At 44.3% G+C, this 20,355-nt stretch overlaps 1 protein-coding gene across 1 annotated transcript in view; it reads right to left on the minus strand.

Moving 5' to 3' along the window:
• MAML2 (mastermind-like 2 (Drosophila)) overlaps positions 1-20,355 on the minus strand; it is a 402,462-nt gene that overhangs the window by 131,634 nt on the left and 250,473 nt on the right. The window contains exon 2 of the mRNA XM_010862134.1: positions 2-730. Coding sequence (XP_010860436.1) covers positions 2-730 — 729 coding nt within the window. The remainder of the gene's footprint in view (position 1; positions 731-20,355) is intronic.

The following is a 20,355-nucleotide window of genomic DNA, read 5'->3' on the forward strand; positions in this document are numbered from 1 at the left end:
GCTGCGCCTGGCTCTGGGGGACTGAAGGGATCGGGGATGAAGCGGAGAGGCCTGAACTGGCCATGGAGAATGCGGGTCCCGCGGATGAGGGCCTCAACTGCGGGGAGCCCGAAGGGCCCTGGGTCAGGCCAGGGGAGTATTCGCTTTTGATCACCGTCTTCTCTAGGGGCAAGGATGGCCGGGGAGTGCTCCTCTGGCTCTGCTGACCCAGGTCGATGTTAAACGGGTCATCCTGCTTTATGGTGGCATTGATCATGTTCTCCAGCTCAAGGTCACTCATGGGAGGCACAGATATGTTGGTCAGTTCGTTAAACAGCTCCTGTAGCTCGGGATCCATCAGCTGCTCCCCGGGATCATCTCCGTACCTGTTAGAGAAAATATTCTCCTGGGTCACTTGACCATCCACGTGCTTGCTGCAAGAGAGCGTCTCTCCAGGTTCCTTCTTCACTTCCTTTAAGCCCATGTTGAACAGACCATTTCCAGGAGAGTGTGTAGGAGGGGGCGGCAGCGCAGCAGTCTTTCTCAAGGGTACTTGGCTCATGGGCAAGGTCCCCGACATCATCTGACTTTGTCCATTATTTACTGGGAGGCCCCCTGGTCCTGCAGCGAGATTTTCGCCGACACGGATTCTTTTGATATCAAGGAACGAGTTGTCGACGAAGCCATTGGGCCTCTTGCTGTTGGCAGGAGACAGGTTAACGATCTGTTTTCTTTTCAAGGAACCCTGGAGCTGAAAGACAGATGGGGAATAGAAAAAAAAACAGAGCATGAGATATTAATCCAGATATGCGTGTAGTCAAAAGAGACAGAATATTTGAATGTTTTTCATTTACACATGTGCAGGATGAATTCAAAAAAGAAAAGCACAAATGCAGCCCAGTCTGGAAGATAAGGAAACTTAACAGTAGCACAGACAGAACAAAATGTTTCTGGAGGAGTAGGTCAATGAAAGGTGGGAGGTCACAGAGGTTCCCATGATTGGTACCCTGGTCAGTGGACGAAGAATCCATCACATGTCATCGGGAGTTATTGATAATACCTATGGTTAATCACCAGAGTGGTGCTGTTTTTTGCAACAGGCCAAACTATTCCAATGCATGCACACACAACCCACACAGACGCAGGCCACTGGACTGAGCATAATTTTGACCAAGATGGGAAACAGCGCAGAGTCTAAAGCTAAGACCCAATTTCCAGTTTATTTTGCACAGATTCAATCCCTTCACCACTCTTATCCTCTAAGTGAGTAGGTAGAATGTTTGCCTTGTCTAAGGAGACATTCCCTCTGTTGTTTAATTAGTTTTCTTCCTATGATTCTGCGGCTTTGCATTCAAACCCCTGTAGCAACACTGTGTGGGTGCATGGAATCTACGGTATTATCACTTATCATCTGAGACCCTCTAAGCACAGATTTTCCTGGGGATTCATTTTTCATGTGGCCTGTCTCTAAGACTTTTAGCCAAAACCGAGGTGTAGAGAGGCAGTACTACATGATGGTTAAGTACTCCGGCTCTGGAACTGGTTAAGGTGAGCTCAGATTCCAATCTGTCACTGAGCTCTCGACTTCTCCAAGCCTCAATTTCCTTACCTGGAAAATGGGCACAATAGCACTTAACTCATAGAAAGTCATGAGACACTGGCTATCTAATTTTACATATGGTATTGTATATGTTTCAATGCTACTCTCTCCACTCGTCCTCCCCTCTCCTCCCCACTCTGTGTCCACAAGCTTGTACAGGGAACTCAAATCCAGTGCTCTGTGACAACCAAGAGGGGTGGGATGGGGTGGGAGGTGGGAGGGAGGTTTACAAGGGAGGGGACATACGTATACCTATGGCTGATTCAAATTGGTGTACGGCAGAAACCAACAGAATAGCGCAAAGCAATTATCCTCCAATTTAAAATAAATAAATTCAAACAAAAAACCAAAACGATTACAAAAAAAGAAAGACATAAGACATGCAAACATTTAGCACAGGGCTTACCAAAATAAGAACTCGATAGAGTAAGTATATTTTATAAAAAATATGGCTTATTATATTCTCAAAGAGGAGCATCTCTCTAAACAGCAACAAAATATTAAAGGACTTCAGTCACTTATTCAGTGATTAGACTGTATTCCACTAACTTCAGAGATTATATAGAGAGATTTAAGAACCATACAGTCACACCAGTAAATTAATAAGAAACATAAAACATACACCATTGATCTTGAGATGCTTGTTGCTTTGCCTCTAAAGCGGGAGGCTACATGTAGGAAAATGTGGCTTTCCCAGTGCAGTTGAACCATGTCAATTATTTATGTTTGCTCAGGATAACCAGAAATTACCTGAGGCAGAAGGACATTTCCCAGATACAAAATTCTGTCACTTCTCCCGTTCTCCCTTTTCTCTTACCATCACTCCCCCACTGTCCTGAAGATTTCCAGGTAACTTAATTAGAAAGTGAAATTAATATAGCTGAGCACCTATTACTTTGGCCACCTGATGCGAAGAGCTGACTCATTTGAAAAGACCCCAATGCTGGGAAAGATTGAAGCGGGGAGGAGAAGGGGATGACAGAGGATGAGATGGTTGGATGGCATCACTTACTGGATGGACATGAATCTGAGTAAACTCCAGGAGTTGGTGATGGACCGGGAGGCCTGGTGTGCTGCAGTCCATGGGGTCGCGGAGTTGGACGTGACTGAGCGACTGAACTGAACTGGGTATTTCAAAAGCGTGTGTCATTTCCACTATTTGACGCTAGAGTCAGCTTGTTTAGGGGTAGGATTTGCCTTGTGTAAGAGGGAGGGGGCAGTGAGTACACAGACATCCTGAATTTCTGGTCACATGATGAGGAACCGGAGAACGGCGGGGATACGGTCTAGGACTGAATGTGAACAATGTGTTTCTTGTCATGTAGTTCAACAATACCTGTTTCATTAACCCATTACCTGTGGTTTTGCCCCCTCATAAGTGTATATAATTACGGTGGATGTACCATGTTGGTATAACCAGTGTTTATTTTTTACCATTGCTAATGAGTAATCAGGAAAAGGAACCTGACCCAAGCTGGGCTAATCATTCCTTCCAGGAAGATTTTGAAATTGGAGAAAGTGAAACTAGGCTCTTTTTGGGTGGCTGCATGGTCATTTATGGGCTTCCCTTATGGCTCAAATGGTAAAGAAACTGCCTGCAATGTGGGAGAGCCAGGTTAGATCCCTGGGTTGGGGAGATCCCCTGGAGGAGGACATGGTAACCCACTCCAGTATTCTTGTCTGGAGAATTCCATGGACAGAGGAGCCTGGCAGGCTACAGTTCATGGGGTCACAAAGAGTTGAACATGGTTGAGCAACTAACACTCTTAACACACAGTCATTTATAAAACTGTGTAAAGTGTTGTATCATTAAACCAACCAGAGCCACAGAGGAAGAAAGTCTGTAGAAAGAGAATGATGTAGAGAGAAAGGACACAAATTTTGAGAGCATCTGAGGGCCTGATTTCAAGGCCACCTCTACCACTCTCCTTGTTTTCCTCGATACACTGTGGAATCTTTATAATAAAGTCTCCTTTTTCCTTAAGCTAACATGAGTTGGGCTTCTGTTACTTTCAGCCAAGAGCCCAAACTAAGTCCCATGAGATCTAACATTTGGTGATGAGCAGTTTGCAACAAAGGGTAGGGAGCTCTTTGTCCCTGGTTGTGGAGCTCTTATTTTATAAGAGACATCTTTGCTGTCTCTCCATGTTTCCCTGACTCCCAGGGTCATCTCTCCCCGATCGAGGCCAACATTACCACAGGACACTGTCAGTCATCAGAACATTTGGCGCCCACTGAACGTGGTCACTGTCCCCAGGGGGTCAGAAGGAGCACACACCGCAGAGTCAGCCACACTGCCTCAAAAGTGGCCATGCTGATTTATTTCAGCATAAGTTACATTTTGAAGGTTTTTTTTTTTTTTTTCACGTTGAGTAAAGAACAAACAAAGGAAAACATTCTTTTTCCAGGTTTGGGTTATTGCCTTTGATTTATTTTCCACTGCTTTGAAAAAACCTGTTCATCCAGATTCTCCTACTGCTCAGGCCACTCCCTGGGCAGCTCAGTACATACCCTGGGAAGCAGCTCCAGCACTTTCTCTAAGTTACCAGGATTGGAGAGGCAGTGATAGAATTAGCGGTGGTAGTAGCAGCAGTAGTATAATAACAACAACAACAAAGTCATTTATTGAGGGCTGGTGTGCATGGGCTTAGCATATTAATTATGCTAAATTAAATCTCATTTAATTATCACAAACAACTCTAAGAATCCTTGCGACAACAACTCTGTAAGGTTGATACTGTTTCTACCCTCTCCCCTCCCTTTTACTGGTGACCCAGTTGAGGTTGGGAAACTGAATAACTCTTCAGTTCAGTTCAGTTCAGTCGCTCAGTCATGTCCAACTTTTTGCGACCCCATGAATTGCAGCACGCCAGGCCTCCCTGTCTATCATCAGCTCCCAGAGTTCACTCAGACTCACATCCATCAAATCAGTGATGCCATCCAGCCATCTCATCCTCTGTCGTCCCCTTCTCCTCCTGCCCCTAATCCCTCCCAGCATCAGAGTCTTTTCCAATGAGTCAACTCTCCACATGAGGTGGCCAAAGTATTGGAGTTTCAGCTTTAGCATCATTCCTTCCAAAGAACACCCAGGACTGATCTCCTTCAGAATGGACTGGTTGGATCTCCTTGCAGTCCAAGGGATTCTCAAGAGTCTTCTCCAATACCACAGTTCAAAAGCATCAATTCTTAGGTGCTCAGCTTTCTTCACAGTCCAACTCTCACATCCATACATGACTACTGGAAAAACCATAGCCTTGACTAGATGGACCTTTGTTAGGGTCACACACAAATACTAAGCAATAAAGCCTAGAATCAAACCAAGCATTCCCATCATAGAGCCTGTGCTGGGTAGTAAATGGTACCCAGGCCCTGAAGAGGGAAGTGGTGCCCACACACAGGTATTGAGGACACTGGCCCAGGGTCTAGTCCTGATTCAGGCATTAATTTGTTTTGCTATTTTAGGTAGCAAATTTTCTCTTCTATGGACCATAGTTCCCTCCTTTATAAATAAGGTTATCTCTGAGAATGCTTTCCCAACTGAACCCAGAATTGTGTTTTTAGGCACATGTAACATGGTGTAAGGAAAAGGCAATGGCACCCCACTCCAGTACTCTTGCCTGGAAAATCCCATGGATGGAGGAGCCTGGAAGGCTGCAGTCCATGGGGTCACTGAGGGTCAGACACGACTGAGCGACTTCCCTTTCACTTTTCACTTTCATGCATTGGAGAAGGAAATGGCAACCCACTCCAGTGTTCTTTCCTGGAGAATCCCAAGGATGGGGGAGCCTGGTGGGCTGCCGTCTATGGGGTCGCACAGAATCGGACACAACTGAAGTGACTTAGCAGTAGCAGTAACATGGTGTAAGGTCTCCACCAAGCATAGCTGGATGGATGACTTAAGCTGGGGAATAGAAGTCTTCCCCAGTGACATGTAGAAGACATTTCTATGGATAAAGAGATTCCACTAGGACTTTATCAGGCATGACCCTTAACCAAGAGAATTGGGAGATAGTCTATGTCCTGCCTTGTAGAAGCTTCTCATCACACTTATGTCATCAAGGCCCAATGAATGCATAGAGGTGGCGGCACAATACAATCTCAGGGATTCTCAAAGTTCAGTCTTTGGTCTGAAATATTTCCTTTGTTGGACTAAAATGCCTCTGTCAGATATCTGGCTTGGAATGATGACATAGAGTCTCAAAAAGCTCTGTGACAAAATGCAAATACTCTAGAAGGAGTAGAGAAGGATCACAGAGAGTCATATCATGAAGAAATAGTAAGAAATAGTTTGTTAGAAAAATTCAGTGCCGCCTCATCAGGCCAGGAATGGTCCTAAGGGAATGAGACTCAATCAGAAGAGTGAAGACATGGGTTTACATTGAGAAAGATGGTGGCTGGACTAAGGAACTTGCGAGCTCCAACAGTGTAGACCGTCAGGTGGCTGGGAAGATGGGGGCGGGGGGAGGTAGAGGCAGGGTATATCCTGAAGGCCAGAGAGGCCAGACAATTTTCAGAAAGCAGTTACCAGTGTTGAGAAGGTAGAGGAAAGAAGTTCCAAAACAAATCTGTCAGTCAGGATGATGCACCCCTTAAACCCTGGGTAGGTCCAAGGCCAAGGGACGACAGTAGTCTTAGGGACCCATGAAAATAATTTAAGATGGAAGACAAATTGAACTTTTAGGTTGAGAAAATGTTTTAATACATAATACGTTGTGTTGTCTTAAGTCGTGTCCAACTCTTTAAGACCCCATGAACTGCAACCCGCCAGGCTCCTCTGGAATTCTCCAGGCAAGAATACTGGAGTAGGATGCAATGCCCTCCTCCAGGGGGTCTTCCTGACCCAGGGATCAAACCCATGTCTCTTGCATCTCCTTCACTGGCAGGCGGGTTCTTTACCACTGCACCACCTGGGAAGCCTTAGTAAAATCTTTATCTTAATGTTAACACAGTTATAAAATATCATTTTTAAGATTTTTATAAGGAAGAAGGGCCTTCGAAAGCAAGACTGTCCAAGGCCCCCCAGAGGCGCTCCCCTGAGAACTACCGCATTCTGAATGTTTATTTCAAGGCAGATGCTCTTCAAAGAAGAGTTGTGTAGAGTCCCATGTAATCGTCTCCCAGCTTTCTGCACATGTGTTCTGATCTTCGTCTTAGAAGTGAAGAAACGGCCACTCCTAACTTTAAGATCACGTAGCGAATAATATGGAGGCGGGTGGCCAACCTGGTCTGGTTCCAAATTCCTCCTCCTTAATCAGTAACTAGACTGTTCACTTTTCCTTTCGGCCTTTCATTCGCCACATGCCAACCTTGTTCTCAACGCTGGGCACGCAGAGAGCCAGGACAAAGGGGTGATAGAACGGAGACGCATGGCAGGCACAGGGCACGGGTAAGGGCATTTGGGGCTCAGAGGGATGGACACGACAGAGAACGGTGTCGTCACTCGTTGGAGGTTTACAGTGAAAGCTCAGAACATCGCCCTCGAGGCTCCGACAGAAGGAAGGGAGGAGACAAAGGGTCACTCGGTCAGTCAGAAAGATTTACTGAGCATGCAGAGAGGGTTCTGAACCATCCCCTATCCAGTGATCTCTGGCAAGAGAGAAAATACGCAGATGACGAAGCTTGTGGCAGCATGTAAAGGCATCGAGCGAATGCTACATTCCAACGTTTATATTTTTCTAGGTGGACTGAGAGGCACGTTTTTGTTTTGCACAATAAACCTGCACCCCAAAATTACTATGTTTGATGTGTGAGATGATGCATACAATCTCCCCCTTTCACTAGCCATCCAAGGAAGGGACTTCTTTTGGAAAGGATTTCAACGCAGCAAGTCTTGTCTGGTTTGCATGCAGAACTCACCCTACTTCCGTTTGCTGAGATCCAGTAGCCTGTTCCCTTTCACTCTCATCCTTGTTCTGACTCTTCTACTTGAACACCTCGATGCTATTTGAGGCCTGCGGTCTCTACCGGGCCTGCCTGCCTGAGACACGGTGGCCTGCCTGCCCTGAGGGCTTCGGATGGAGGTGCCGAGAAGCAAATGGCCAAGAAAAAACTAAAGGTGGAATGGGGGCTGCAGGCCCCTCATAAACTCGCCTTTTTGAACAGCTGTGTTCTTCTCTTTCAAAGGACTCGAAATATAAACTTCCTGGAGGGATTTAAGAATGCCATGATTGCACAATCCTCGGGTTTCTGTTTCTTTCCCTGCCCCCATCCCTTTCCACAAAATAAATGCATTCTTTGTCTCCTGTGCTGCCCTGGAAACAGGGAATACGCTACACAAAGGTAACAATTCAGTCCATAGGTCACAATTTTTTTTTCCTTAAGTAGATTTCTGTCTTTTTCAACAAGAAATAAATGCGAGAACTAAATTTACCACTGCCTAGGTCCTTATGTGGGTATCTTGGTGCCATCACCGGTAAACTTTGCTCAGGCCATTTTACTCATGGCTGATGAGATATAGGGTTGAGGGTAGATAACATGAGAAGGGGGCTTCCCTCATAGCTCAGTTGGTAAAGAATCTGCCCGCAATGCGGGATTCCCGGGTTCAATTCCTGGGTTGGGAAGATCTCCTGGAGAAGGAAATGGCAAGCCACTCCAGTATTCTTGCCTGGTAAACCCCATGGACAGAGGAGCCTGGCGGGCTACAGTCCATGGGGTTGTAAGAGTTGGACAAGACTTAGCGACTAAACCACCACCACCATCATGAGATCCACCTCCACCCCAATAATTTATGACTCTTGATTTGATTCTTGAAGCAAAAATGTTTGAGATCCTGAAACAGTCAGTTCTAGCTCATCCCAGTACTTGAAGGTAAGACTGGTTCTTCCCTGGCTCTCCTGCCCCTACAAAAATGAGATAGGGTTTTAAAGCCTTCTGCTGAAGACATCAAAAAGCTCCTAGCTTCTCCTTTAGTGCTTTCCTGTATTGCGAGGTATTGTTTTATGTCCATATAGTAATTAGATTTGCCCAGCTAGATTTCAAGCTCTTTGAGTGCAGACACGGTGTCTTATGGCTTCCCAGGTGGCACCCATGATAAAGAACCTGGCTGCCTATGCAGGAGATCTAAGAGACACGGGTTCTATCCCTGGGTTGGGAAGATTCCCCTGGAGGAGGGCATAGCACTCCCCCAGTATTCCTGCCTGGAGAATCCCATGGACAGAGGAGCCTGACAGCCCACAGACCCTACAGGGTCGCAAAGAGTCGGACACGACTGAAGTGACTTAGCACTCGCACACATTTGACTGGTTCCTTTTAGTCCTAACCACAGCGCTGGGAATATTACAGGTGTTCAAAGAGTAGTTTGTTGGATGATCTCAGTACTTGGGAAGTTGGACCCTTCTAACTGCTGAGCAGTAAAACAATGGTAAGAAGGCTGTGGTAATTATTTTATTAACCAATTCACAAGCAATTTAGTGGTTCCACTAGAGTTGTGCTTTAGCAATCACTTTCCTCTGAACCCTGAAGTCCAGGAATAAGAAGCTCTGAGAACCGGAACCGTGTTATCATCCACATAAACCAAATGTGAAGGGGCGTGTGAAGCTTCATGATGGATTCCACGGGGTGCTGAGCCTCCTGAGTGGATGCCAAAGCTTGCATGTAATTCTTGACTCCTTCTTGACTCCCTGCCCCATGTGAATGAAACCACTGCTGCTCAAAGAAGTTGGGCATGCTTCCTATATGATTTTCAGGAATTTCCATTTTTACTCCTTCAGAATAAAGCTTTTTTTGGGGGGGGGGTGAGGTGGAAGGTGTCAGAGAAGGCATGTTAGATCTCTATGGAAAAGTTATTCCGTAACTTTGTTCCCTAAGGTCTGGACTCTAAGAAATGTGACTACTTAAGTCAATAAAACAGTTTTGTTTCTTTTTAATGAAACCAAAGATAAACTTTTCTGTAGATACCAGAGAAGTGCAAATTCAGGATCTTTGTAGAGAAAACAAGTCAACACAGTGTGCTTCTAAAGATGGTAAATGCCAAAGAGTCCCACATTCAAAACTTCTTTAATGCTTCTCCCTCCCCTTGTATTGTCATGGCTACTTATAAAAGAGTAACCAGAAGAGCTGGAGATTTCCTCAGAAACACACTCCTCATTACAGGGCAGAGGAAAGGTGTTTCATTATGGCATTTTTCAGTTTGCACACTTCTATCCCTTGTCCTTGGAGAATGTTCCAAGTTTATCATCAATTCATAAAACATTCACAGAGGGAAGAGAGATGAGAAATAGGTTCTCTGAGGCAACTCAGAGATGTAGATGTCTCGTTTTTTTTTTCCCTTTAATTGAAATATAGTTGATTTACAATGCTGTATTAGTTTTAGGTATACAGCAAAGTGATTCAATTATGCATACATATGTATCTATTCTTTTGCAGATCCTTCCCATTATGGGTTATTGCAAGATGCTGAATGTTGTTTCCTGTGCTATACAGTAGATCTTTGTTATTTACCTCTTTTATATTCAGTATTGTGTATATGTTAATTCCAAACTCCTAATTTATCCCTCTCCTCTTTCCTTTTGGTAGTCATGAATTTATTTTCTATGTCTGTGAGTTTATTTCTGCTTTGTAAATAAGTTTATTTGTATTATTTTTTTCAGATTCCACATATAAGTGATATATGATATGTCAGACATCCTGTTTTATCTAGGTGAATAGGAGGCTGTGCGATCTCAAAAGAGGATGAATTCAGCTGCTAGTGAGCCTGGGATACGAAGGCTGCTCCCCTCCTAATCACTGAGCATGAACCAGGCACTTCTCTCACTGTAGGATGGGAGTTTAGGACGATCAGGGACCTTGTAAGAAAGCACCAGCAGTGCTCCCAGCTCAGGACAGCACTCCATCACTGGTGGCTCTTTTCCAGGAGAAAAGACAGAACTTGAGTCTGAGCCTGTGAGATGCTTCCTGCTGTCCTGACTGTTACATGCCAGGCATATGCTAGATAAAGGCAAACTGAAGGCAACAAGATCTTTTCCTCATGTGTAAAACAGCATTTGTTTACTCATCCATTCAACAGATATTTACTTAGCATTCAACATCTATTTACAAGTACATGTTCTGTGAGGCTACGAGTGTCTTAGGGTTGTTATTTAGAGCACAAAGAGCCTGCAAAATTGGTCTTGGAACACAGTGCTCAATAAATGTGAGAGCTGATAAAACAAACAAATGAAAAGGAAGGTACTAGTCTGTCTGGAAATAAAATGGAAAGTAACAGTGCGATGTGATGGTTGCTCTGCAGAGGGGAGCATGGGATTACAGCTGTGGAGGGGAGTGGCCTTTGCTTGGAAAGATAGGAAGGAGTCCCTCTCCCTTCTAAGGAAATGCCCCCCGATATGCAAATAATTGTTGGACAACATTCTGCTATACTGCTAGTGACGGTGTCAACAAAACTTGTTGTCTAGCAAGAGGGGAATGTTGAAATGAAATTAGAAAGTTCAAGGTAGAAGTATTCTGCCATAAAGAAGGCTGAGAGCTGAAGAATTGATACTTTCGAACTGTGGTATTGGAGAAGACTCTTCAGAGTCCCTTGGACAGTAAGGAGATCAAACCAGTCCATCCTAAAGGAGATCAACCCTGAATATTCTTTGGAAGTACTGACAGTTAAGCTGAAGCTCCAATACCTTGGCACCCTGATGAGAAGAACGACTCATCTTCTTGGATGAAAAGACCCTGATGCTGGGGAAGATTGAAGGTGGGAGGAGAAGGGGACAGCAGAGGATGAGATGGTTGGATGGTATCACCGACTCGATGGACATGAGTTTGAGCAAGTTCCAGGAGACAGTGAAGGACAGGGAAGCCTGGCGTGCTGTAGTCCATGGGGTCGCAAAGAGTCGGACACAACTGAGCGACTGAACAACGAATTCTACCATATTGTCTACTAGCTTAAGCAGTGTCACTCCAGATCCACTCAGCGGTAACCAGTGTGACTGGTGACTATCTCCTTGGTCATTCTGACTAGTTGCTACAGTTGTCACAGAGCAGGGCCCTGCGGGGCCACCTTTCAGAGATGGATCCTCTGAGTTTGACAGAAAATGAACAGAAGGGTCTATAAAAGCTTGAAAAACCCAACCACTTTGTGCATGAAACACTTTAATCATGACTCATTTTTTGCCCAAAATATATTGAAGCAAAAACCAAAGCAAATGTTTTATCAAAATGTTGACAGTACCCTGGAAATCTCTAAATGTCCTCCTCAGCAGAATGTACAATGTATTAAGTACCATCAGTCAAGAGGCTACTCTCCTCCTCAGCTGGAGGGCCCACTCTGGAAGCTTTCACTCTAAGGGTCCGAGATCAAGGTCAGTGCATCTGCCCTGTGAGGCCCCCCGTTCTGGTCTCCCTCATGTTCTTTCTTCCTGCTTTAATGATTTTAGCACGATCTGTCTAATATTGTCTTTGGTCACCGATTCAGGTCTGCCTGTCTTTCCACTTCCTAGTGACTCCAATAAGTCCGTGGAAGAGACAGCGTTTGTCCATCTCATGTGCTCACACGAGCTCAGTCCAGCACTAGCTCCAACTCGCTGGTGGATGATTTGACTTACTGGGCAGCCAGCGATCTGGGAACACTCGATGAGCCAGTTTACGGGACGGCCATGAGTCTCTGCCATTGGCCGTGAGCCACGCTCCCTTCATAAACTATAGGACTGATTCTTGGCGGCTCTCTGACCAATGGTGGGGATGCCGGGCGCTGGGCCGAGAAGTACTGGAGTGAGAGGAGAGGCATGGGTGTTCTCAGAGCGTGCTCTTCTTTCCTTATGCTGGTGGCAACTGGACTCATTCCAGAACACTTGCTGGTGTGAACGTCAGGAACACCCCCAGGTGGCAGAGAGCGAGCCCTCATACCATCCCAGAGCTGTCGGTTGATTCATTATTTGGGCATTAAACCTGGATACTGGAAAGCTCCCCCCTTTTTGTAAAATAATAATAATCATAAAACCCTCAGCAACTCCGAATTCCAGGAGGCGTTTCTCTCTTATCCTCAGTGGTTTGTCCGACTTTCGTAGCTACTAAGCTTCCCTATTCCCCTCAGTCTCCTTGTCTTCGACCACGGTCTTCCTCCTTCCCCAGGCCCCCTCTGCTTTAGGCACAGTGTTAGTTACCCACTTGCTGAGAATCTGACCCCACATTTTGCGTCTCCCCACATAACTGCCTCTATCCCCCACACGAATGCCACGATCCCAGTGTGCTCTCACAGCAAGGAGACGGATGTCCCTCTCACGCCTACGCTCCAGCCATATTGCTCTCTAACGATTTCCCCAAACATAAAAGGTGACTTCAGCTTCAGGTCTTCAGTGTGTAATGTTCTGGAACTCTCTATCCTCTCTACCTCTCTCCTTTCCTCCCATAGCTAGCTCCTTCTTTTCCTCCATGGTGACCCCAGCAGAGGTTTTCCATGAACATTGACCTAAAATACGCCCTCAGAGTTCTCTCCCATCTCAACCTCTTGATTGTTCCCTCTACAGTGCTTATTGCAATTCTGGAAGACTGGTGTTCATTTGGTTCCATTTTTTAAGTTCATCTCCCATGTTATAACGAGCCCCAGAGAGGGAGGCTTGGTGTCTTGTTGACCACTGAACTTCATCTCTAGTGTAATGCAAACCAATAGGAGATAAAAAAAAATTGTTTAAAGTAAGTGAAAATGTCTAGAAGGAAACACTTCAAGATTCTGAAGTACTTTCTGGTTGGCAGGATGATGATTTTTCCCTCCCACTTTCTCACGTGTCTGTGTCTCCTAATTTTTCTACATACAGCATCTACATTACCTATGGAATTAGGACTGAAGTGAACGTGTTATTCAGGAGGGCTGCCCTTGCTAAATAACCACCCTTAACGAGTACTTGGTAGGGCGCCTGCTTCTGATGGCAGGACGTCCCATCTCCCTGGGCCCCAAGCAGACTGGATCAGGGTGGCCATTTGATTCAAGCTGAACCATGTTAATGATTATTTTAGTAATCGGAAATTGAAACAAGACCTTCTCAACAGTCTGTGCACTTGAAATGGGAGAGGCAGAGGGCTGCCCGTACAGGAATCATTCTCAGTTGTGGACAAAGAGCGGCAGAGAAAGCAAGTCTATGGAGATTGGAGAATGAGACTGATGCCCGGGATAGTCAGGATGAGAGACCATGCAGAAAGAGAGGAGGAGGGGGAAGAAGTGGGGGAGAGACAGACAGACGAGATTCCTGAAGCTTTCCAATTCCTGGTTCTAACCCTTTGGGAGACTCGGTTGTATTTCCCATAGTTGAGACACCCTGTAACCTTCAATAAATCTCCCCCCAGCCACACACCTACACCTTATCTTCCCCCTTTTGATACTTTAAGAGGTCTTCTGTTACTGACAACAAATGATTCTCAACTAAAACAAAGATGTAATAAAACCAATAATTATGTTCCAGTTAGAGTTTTCATAAGGTAAATGCACTTTTTGTTTTTGATTGATTAACATTGAAAAGCTGAGCAGAGGCTAAATGCACACATTTACTTTGGTTTCTCTTTCAACTTTCCACGTGTGGTCATTAACCCAGCTCTTCCACAGCCTTTATGAAAGGCGAGCATTATGAATTAAGAATGAGGGCGGCCGTTCCATGACAACAGCATTCTAACAGGGTTCCCATTGTCTGCACAGAGCTCGACAGGGCCTAACCCAGGGGAGGTCCAGAGATGATATCTCCACCAATCCTCCCTTCAGTGCACAAGAACATCCTGAACATAAGACTTCCATCTGAATCATGTTTAGACAACCCAGGTCTGCAACGTGTTAACTGGTTTGGATGTGATCACCTGGAGACAGAGGTGGGAGGGATGAGCAGACCTTTTAAGAGGTCCCTGCAATTTCAGGCTCATCTTTAACTCCATTACAAAGGAATGTTAAGCAGCATTTAGAAGGTAGTTTGGCAAAGTACCTGAAAGCACCTAACAGCTCCTTTGATGTTCTTGGCATTGAGGTCATCATTCTTTTGAAACTTTTGAAGAAATATTTTTTTTATAGCAACTGTATCTAAGTTCAATGCAGGGTGTTGATGTGTGTTTTCTCTGGTCTAATGTTAACCCGAGTAACTATGAACCATACAGAGAGATGTTCCTTTGGGGAGACCTCAGCTTTCACTCCAGCCTGTGTTTATTTTCACATCAAAGACACATCTAAGGGGAAACTGCTTAACCGGCTCTATGAAACATGAAGAGGTTTACAGAGATATTTGGTCATAATTGAGAAAAAAAACAAAACAAAAACCAAAACCTACACTTCAGATAATTTAAGCCTTTCATGCCCGGAAATGAGAATGCATAATGGAAGATAGAAAACTTCCTTTGCTTTCCAGGAAGGTCTGAATGCAGATTATTTTTTTTCAAGCAGGAATTAAAATCCCAGTATTTGCCATACATTCATGGGAAATGATTGTTGATGATTTAAATGACATGAAATGAGGGACAATAAAGCCTTTATAGTGTTTGCAGTTCAACTGCTCTTTGAAGCAATGTCCTATAGCAACACAATGGCCTCACTTTGATCTAACCTGCTCAGCCCAGTAATTACATGACTGAGATGAATTCTCCACCTGACAGGTTCCAATCCTTCATGTGTGGCCATATTCTTTGAAGAGGGAAAATAAACCCACCTAGATTGGAAAATAAAACTTTAAACAAGTCAAAATTGGGACTCAACAGTAATTCCCTGTGTCAGAGCAGTAGGCTAGGCAGAAAGCCTTTTCCCAGCTGATGAGAACCTCTGTTTCCTAGGATAGGCTTACATTCTTCTTGAAACTTATCTTTAAGCCGAAATATGTCACGCTTCCTTTCTGTGAATTCATTTCATGATAAATCAACACTCATCATTCTTAAAATAAATGACAGCAGAATGTACTAACCCGGGCCTTGAGTTGACTGCTAACTGACTGCTCCCTGATGGAAAAAAAACAACAACAACCTGTCCACCCCATTATGAATGGCCATGGGATAAATCAGACAAGTAAAAGAGCTCATTTTGCACCATTCTGCTAAGAAAACTGTTTACTGTCTTGCTTGAGTCTGCTTAAAATATTAAAAGCACAGTCTTAACTCAGAAAGCTCCTAATCCTCCAAAATATTGCTACTGTTTATTTCATTTGCCTTTTAGATACAACCCAGGACAGATTTAAACTGGGAAAGCTCACCAACTGTAACCTTGTAAATTGCTTTTAATCCAGGATGTCAGCAGGATTGATGCCTCTGAGACTTGAGCCCCTATCCCCAAACATACATTTCTTCCCTGTACCTGGCTCACGATTAATATCTTGTATCCACTAGTTGGATTTCTAGAGGATAAAATACTTCCTTATACATGACTGGTTCTCTGCATTTGTCATCTCTCCCCATATGCCATTTCAATCTCAAAGAGGGTCTTTCTTTTCAACCAGTGTATTTCTTTCACTGTCCTCAAATCCCAGATCAAAATGCACCCCTTCTCAGAGCCTAACTTCAATCACTGCTCTACTATTCTGGTCCCCAGTAAACTACTGTATCCATGATTTGCTTTCTTTGTGTTTTTAAGGCTTCTGGTTTATAACTATTATTATATCTTTCTCAGTGGCCCCAGACAGATTGTAAACACTGTTTTCTGTCTTCTAATGTCTTTTGAGGCAATAATACATTGTGGTGGTTAAAAGTCCAAGTTTTGACCTCAGAGATCTGGATTTAAGTCCTGTCTCTGTCAGATCCCCTGGAGGAGTAAATGGCAACCTACTCCAGTATTCTTGCCTAGAGAATTTCATGGACAGAGGAGCCTGGTGACCTACAGTCCATGGGGTCACAAAGAGTCAGACAACTGAGAAATGAACATACACTAACACTTATGTCCTCTATGAGAGTTTGAATAGCTTAATTAACCTCTCTGAGCCTCAATTTCCTTCTCTGTATAATGGATATAATAGTTCCAACTCAGTAGTTATGTGTATGTCCGACTCTTTGCAACCCCATGGACTGTAGCTCTCCAGGCTCCTCTGTCCATGGAATTCTCCAGGCAAGAATACTGGAGTAGATTGCCATTCCCTGCTCCAGGGGATCTTCTCAACCCAGGGATCAAACCTGGGTCTCCTGCATTACAGGCAGATTCTTTACTGTCTGAGCCATCAGGGAAGCCCAGCTCAGTGATAGTGAGCCTAGCTCACTAGTTAGAGTTAGTCTCAATGAGATAATGTCTGTAAACTCTGAATTCAAAATGTGACAAATAATTAAGTTTTAATAAACATCAGCTATTATCTTCATCTAGTTTTCTGGGTCTCAACAAAATCTGGATGAGTGTTCAGCACACAGCAAAAAAGAGGAGGAGCCAACAGCATTCACCAAGTGACCACTCAGTAGAAAGTACTTTTCATATATCATCTCACTGAATTCCAGCTTCCTGACTTGCTATCACTGTGACCACGGGCAAGTCACTTAACTTCTATACCTCAATTTCTCATCTGTAAAAGGTATATATAAAAATGATACTTACAAAGGTGATGCAAAGGTTAAATAAATTCATGTAGAGTGCTTAAAACAGCCCTGACATGCAGAAAATGACCAATAATACCAGCTGTTCTTATCATTACTATTAAATCCTTACTACCTTGAGAGGAGATATAAGGAAACTAATTTTATAGATGAGAAAAATAAGGCTACAAAAATTTAAGCCACTTGGCCAGGCTAATAACTGAACCAGATTTGCCTGACTGTGAAAATCCATGCTGTTTATGAAATGCATTCACTGGAGAAAATTTCCATTTCATGCTAGGGAGTTATTCCAGGGAAGCACTAGAGGTACAATGAGGTCCTCAGGTAACTGTCCATCGCAGGTAAGGGTAAGAATGAGGCAGGCCTGCAAGGTGGGTAAGAGGTAAGGCCACTGAGATGCAAGAGATGACCTGCCTGGCTTGCACAGCATGCAGAGAAAGATGAGCTTAATTGTGGACCCCATACATAGGCATCAAAGGGCTAAGCAGGGGAGTGACATGATCTGTAAGGTATTTTAGAAAAATACTCTACCAATCAAATATTTGTGAGTGGATTGGAGAAAGGAGAGCTTAAGCCAGCAGACCAGTGAGAATGTCTCAGCTCTCAGTAAGGGATGGTGAGAACTAGACTTGAGATAAGATGGTGGCAGTGTAAATGGAGGTGATGGGAAAGAACGTAGGAACCAGGAACCAAGTGAACTGTGTGAGTAATTCCATGTGAGATATGTGGGAGATTCGAAAAGACAGAAATGTGACAGACGGAAAGGCCAAATCCAGATTCCTGGATTAGTGACTGAGTGGATGATGGGGTCATGTGTGAGAAAAAGATGGTAGGGAGAGGAGTAACTGAGTAGATGATGGGGTCATGTGTGAGAAAAAGACGGTAGGGAGAGGAGTACGTTTCATGATGGGGGTGGAGTGTCAGTCACTCAGTCGTATCTGACCCTTTGCGACCACATGGACTGTGGCCCGCCAGGCTCCTCTGTCCATGGGATTCTCCAGGCAAGAATACTGGAGTGGGTTGCCATGTCCTTCTCCAGGGTTCATGATGGAGGTGGGAGGCAAATAATAGGCCTAAGTTGGCACACGTTGAATTGGATATGTTGTAGGTCACGTGAGTGGAGATGTCTCCTTACTGATTAGATATTTGGGTCTGTAGATCAGGAGCGATCCTTTGGCTGCCTACAGAGTTTGGGTCAAAATGCATCTAAGCATCAGTCAAAGGAATGAACGAGGTTGTGAGTCCAAACAGAGTTTGGAGTGAGAAGAGAAGAGAGATGGGAATGGAGCTCTGGGGAGCACCAAAACTTAAGGATAGAGTGGTTTTGAGGAATGAGGTAGAGGAGATGAAGAGTTGAAGGAAGAAAGGAGCTTTACAGAGGGAGGGAGCAACCTCACCCAATGATGCAGAGGTCATGTGGAATAAAAGCAGAGCTGTGGGAGGAGACATATGTATACCTATGGCTGAGTCATGCTGATGTATGGCAGAAACCAACACAACGTGTGTGCCTGCTAAGTCGCTCAGTAGTGTTCCACTCTTTGTGACTCTATGGACTGTAGCCCACCAGGCTCCTCCATCCGTGGAGGAGGCATGAATACTGGAGTGGGTTGCCAGGACCTCCTCCAGGGGATCTTCCCAACTCAGGGATCGAAACAGCACCTCATATGTCTCCTGTACCAGCAGGCAAGTTCTTTACCACTCGTGCCACCTGGGAAGCCCAACCATCACAATATTGTAAAGTAATTATCCTCCGATTAAAAATAAAACAAACAGAAAAACAATCAGAGCTGTATTCACAGCATCTGACATTTGATGATGGTTGGGGTAAGAGTCAAATCACAAGGGCTGAAGACAGACTGGGAAGTCACAGAAGGAAGCAAAGTGGGTACATTATTTTTCCTAAAAGCTTGACTGAAAGAAGGAGAGACAGGATAGCAGCGAGAAGGAGTTACCTGCCTCATCAGTTTTTACATCCTTCACAGAAGTCCGTACAATACTTTGTAAGGATGCAGTTAGACATTTTTGAAGGGATCATTCTGTCAACTTGCCGAGCCCCTTTGTCTCATTCATTTTCTTCCATGTTTTCTCCTCTTCTCTATTAAGGGAGTTAGTGAGGCTGAGTTTCCTTGTTCAAATACTAGATAGAGTTCACCTGTTTTTCCACGAGTAAACAGACTGCAAGCACTAGGAAATTCTGTATGCATTTGAAATCAGCCAAGAAATAAGAGAAGTCAGGCCCCAAGAACGATAGGTATCACTGAAAAAACAGAAGTGCTGTATCCAAGTATTCTTTTCCTTGGGCTTCGTGTCCAAATAAATGAATATATAGGAAAATCCTGTTTGAGGGACAACAAAAAACTTCCCAAAGGAAGATGGATAGCATTGGGTGGCTTCAGTGAAAATTTCAGTAGCACTGATTTGCAGGAAATCTAAGGATACTAAGTATGAAAATGGAAGTGTTAGTTGCTCAGTCATGTCTACTCTTGTGACCCCCGTGGACAGTAGCCCGCCAGGTTCATCTGTCCATGGAATTCTCCAGGCAAGAATACTGGCCTGGGTTGCCATTCCCTTCTCCAGGGAATCTGCCCAACTCAGGGATCGAACCCTGGTCTCCTGAATTGCAGGCAGATTCTTTACCGTCTGAGTCACAAGGGGAGTCAAGGATACTAGAAGCCTATTTAAAATGGAATCCTACTTGATCTTGATAACTGATGATAGTTCAAAACATTGGGATTGGGTCTAATCGCTTGTTAAATTAAGGTCACATATGGGAATTGCTTTTGTCCAGATAGTTTCTTGCTACAGAACAAGAAGGGTCTAATGAAGTTTGATCTTTGGATGCCTATCACCATGTATTACGAAGCCTATCATTTACTCCATCAAAGAAAACACAGAGAAGAGGGAGAAGACGAGAGAACAATCCAACAACCTCTATCCATCTAGGCATCAATTCAGACTATTCTCTGTTATCTGTGTTCACTGAACAAGCACACATCATTTCATTTCTTGCTTTGGCTTCTCATCGTATTTTTAAACTTTCAATATCATTTAGTAACATTCTTTTTTCCTCCAGGATATCTCGTGTCACAGGTGCCTTTTTCTTTCTCTTTAGTACTGTTGGCAGTAGAAAGAGATTTTTTTTTCTTCCTGTCTCCCACTGACCTTTGCCTATTCCTAGCAAATTCATTGCTGGATGGCAAGAGCTAACACGGTCATACGCAGATGCAATTTATCTTTGCACGCAGTTGGTCTGCGTGCCTGTGTCTGAGAAGTGTGCTCCTATTGTTTGACTCCTTTTAACTCCACTCAGATCTCTTTAATCA

The sequence above is a fragment of the Bison bison genome, unplaced genomic scaffold (genome assembly GCF_000754665.1).
Source record: "Bison bison bison isolate TAMUID 2011002044 unplaced genomic scaffold, Bison_UMD1.0 scf7180017864478, whole genome shotgun sequence".
Classification (NCBI taxonomy): Eukaryota; Metazoa; Chordata; class Mammalia; order Artiodactyla; family Bovidae; genus Bison; species Bison bison.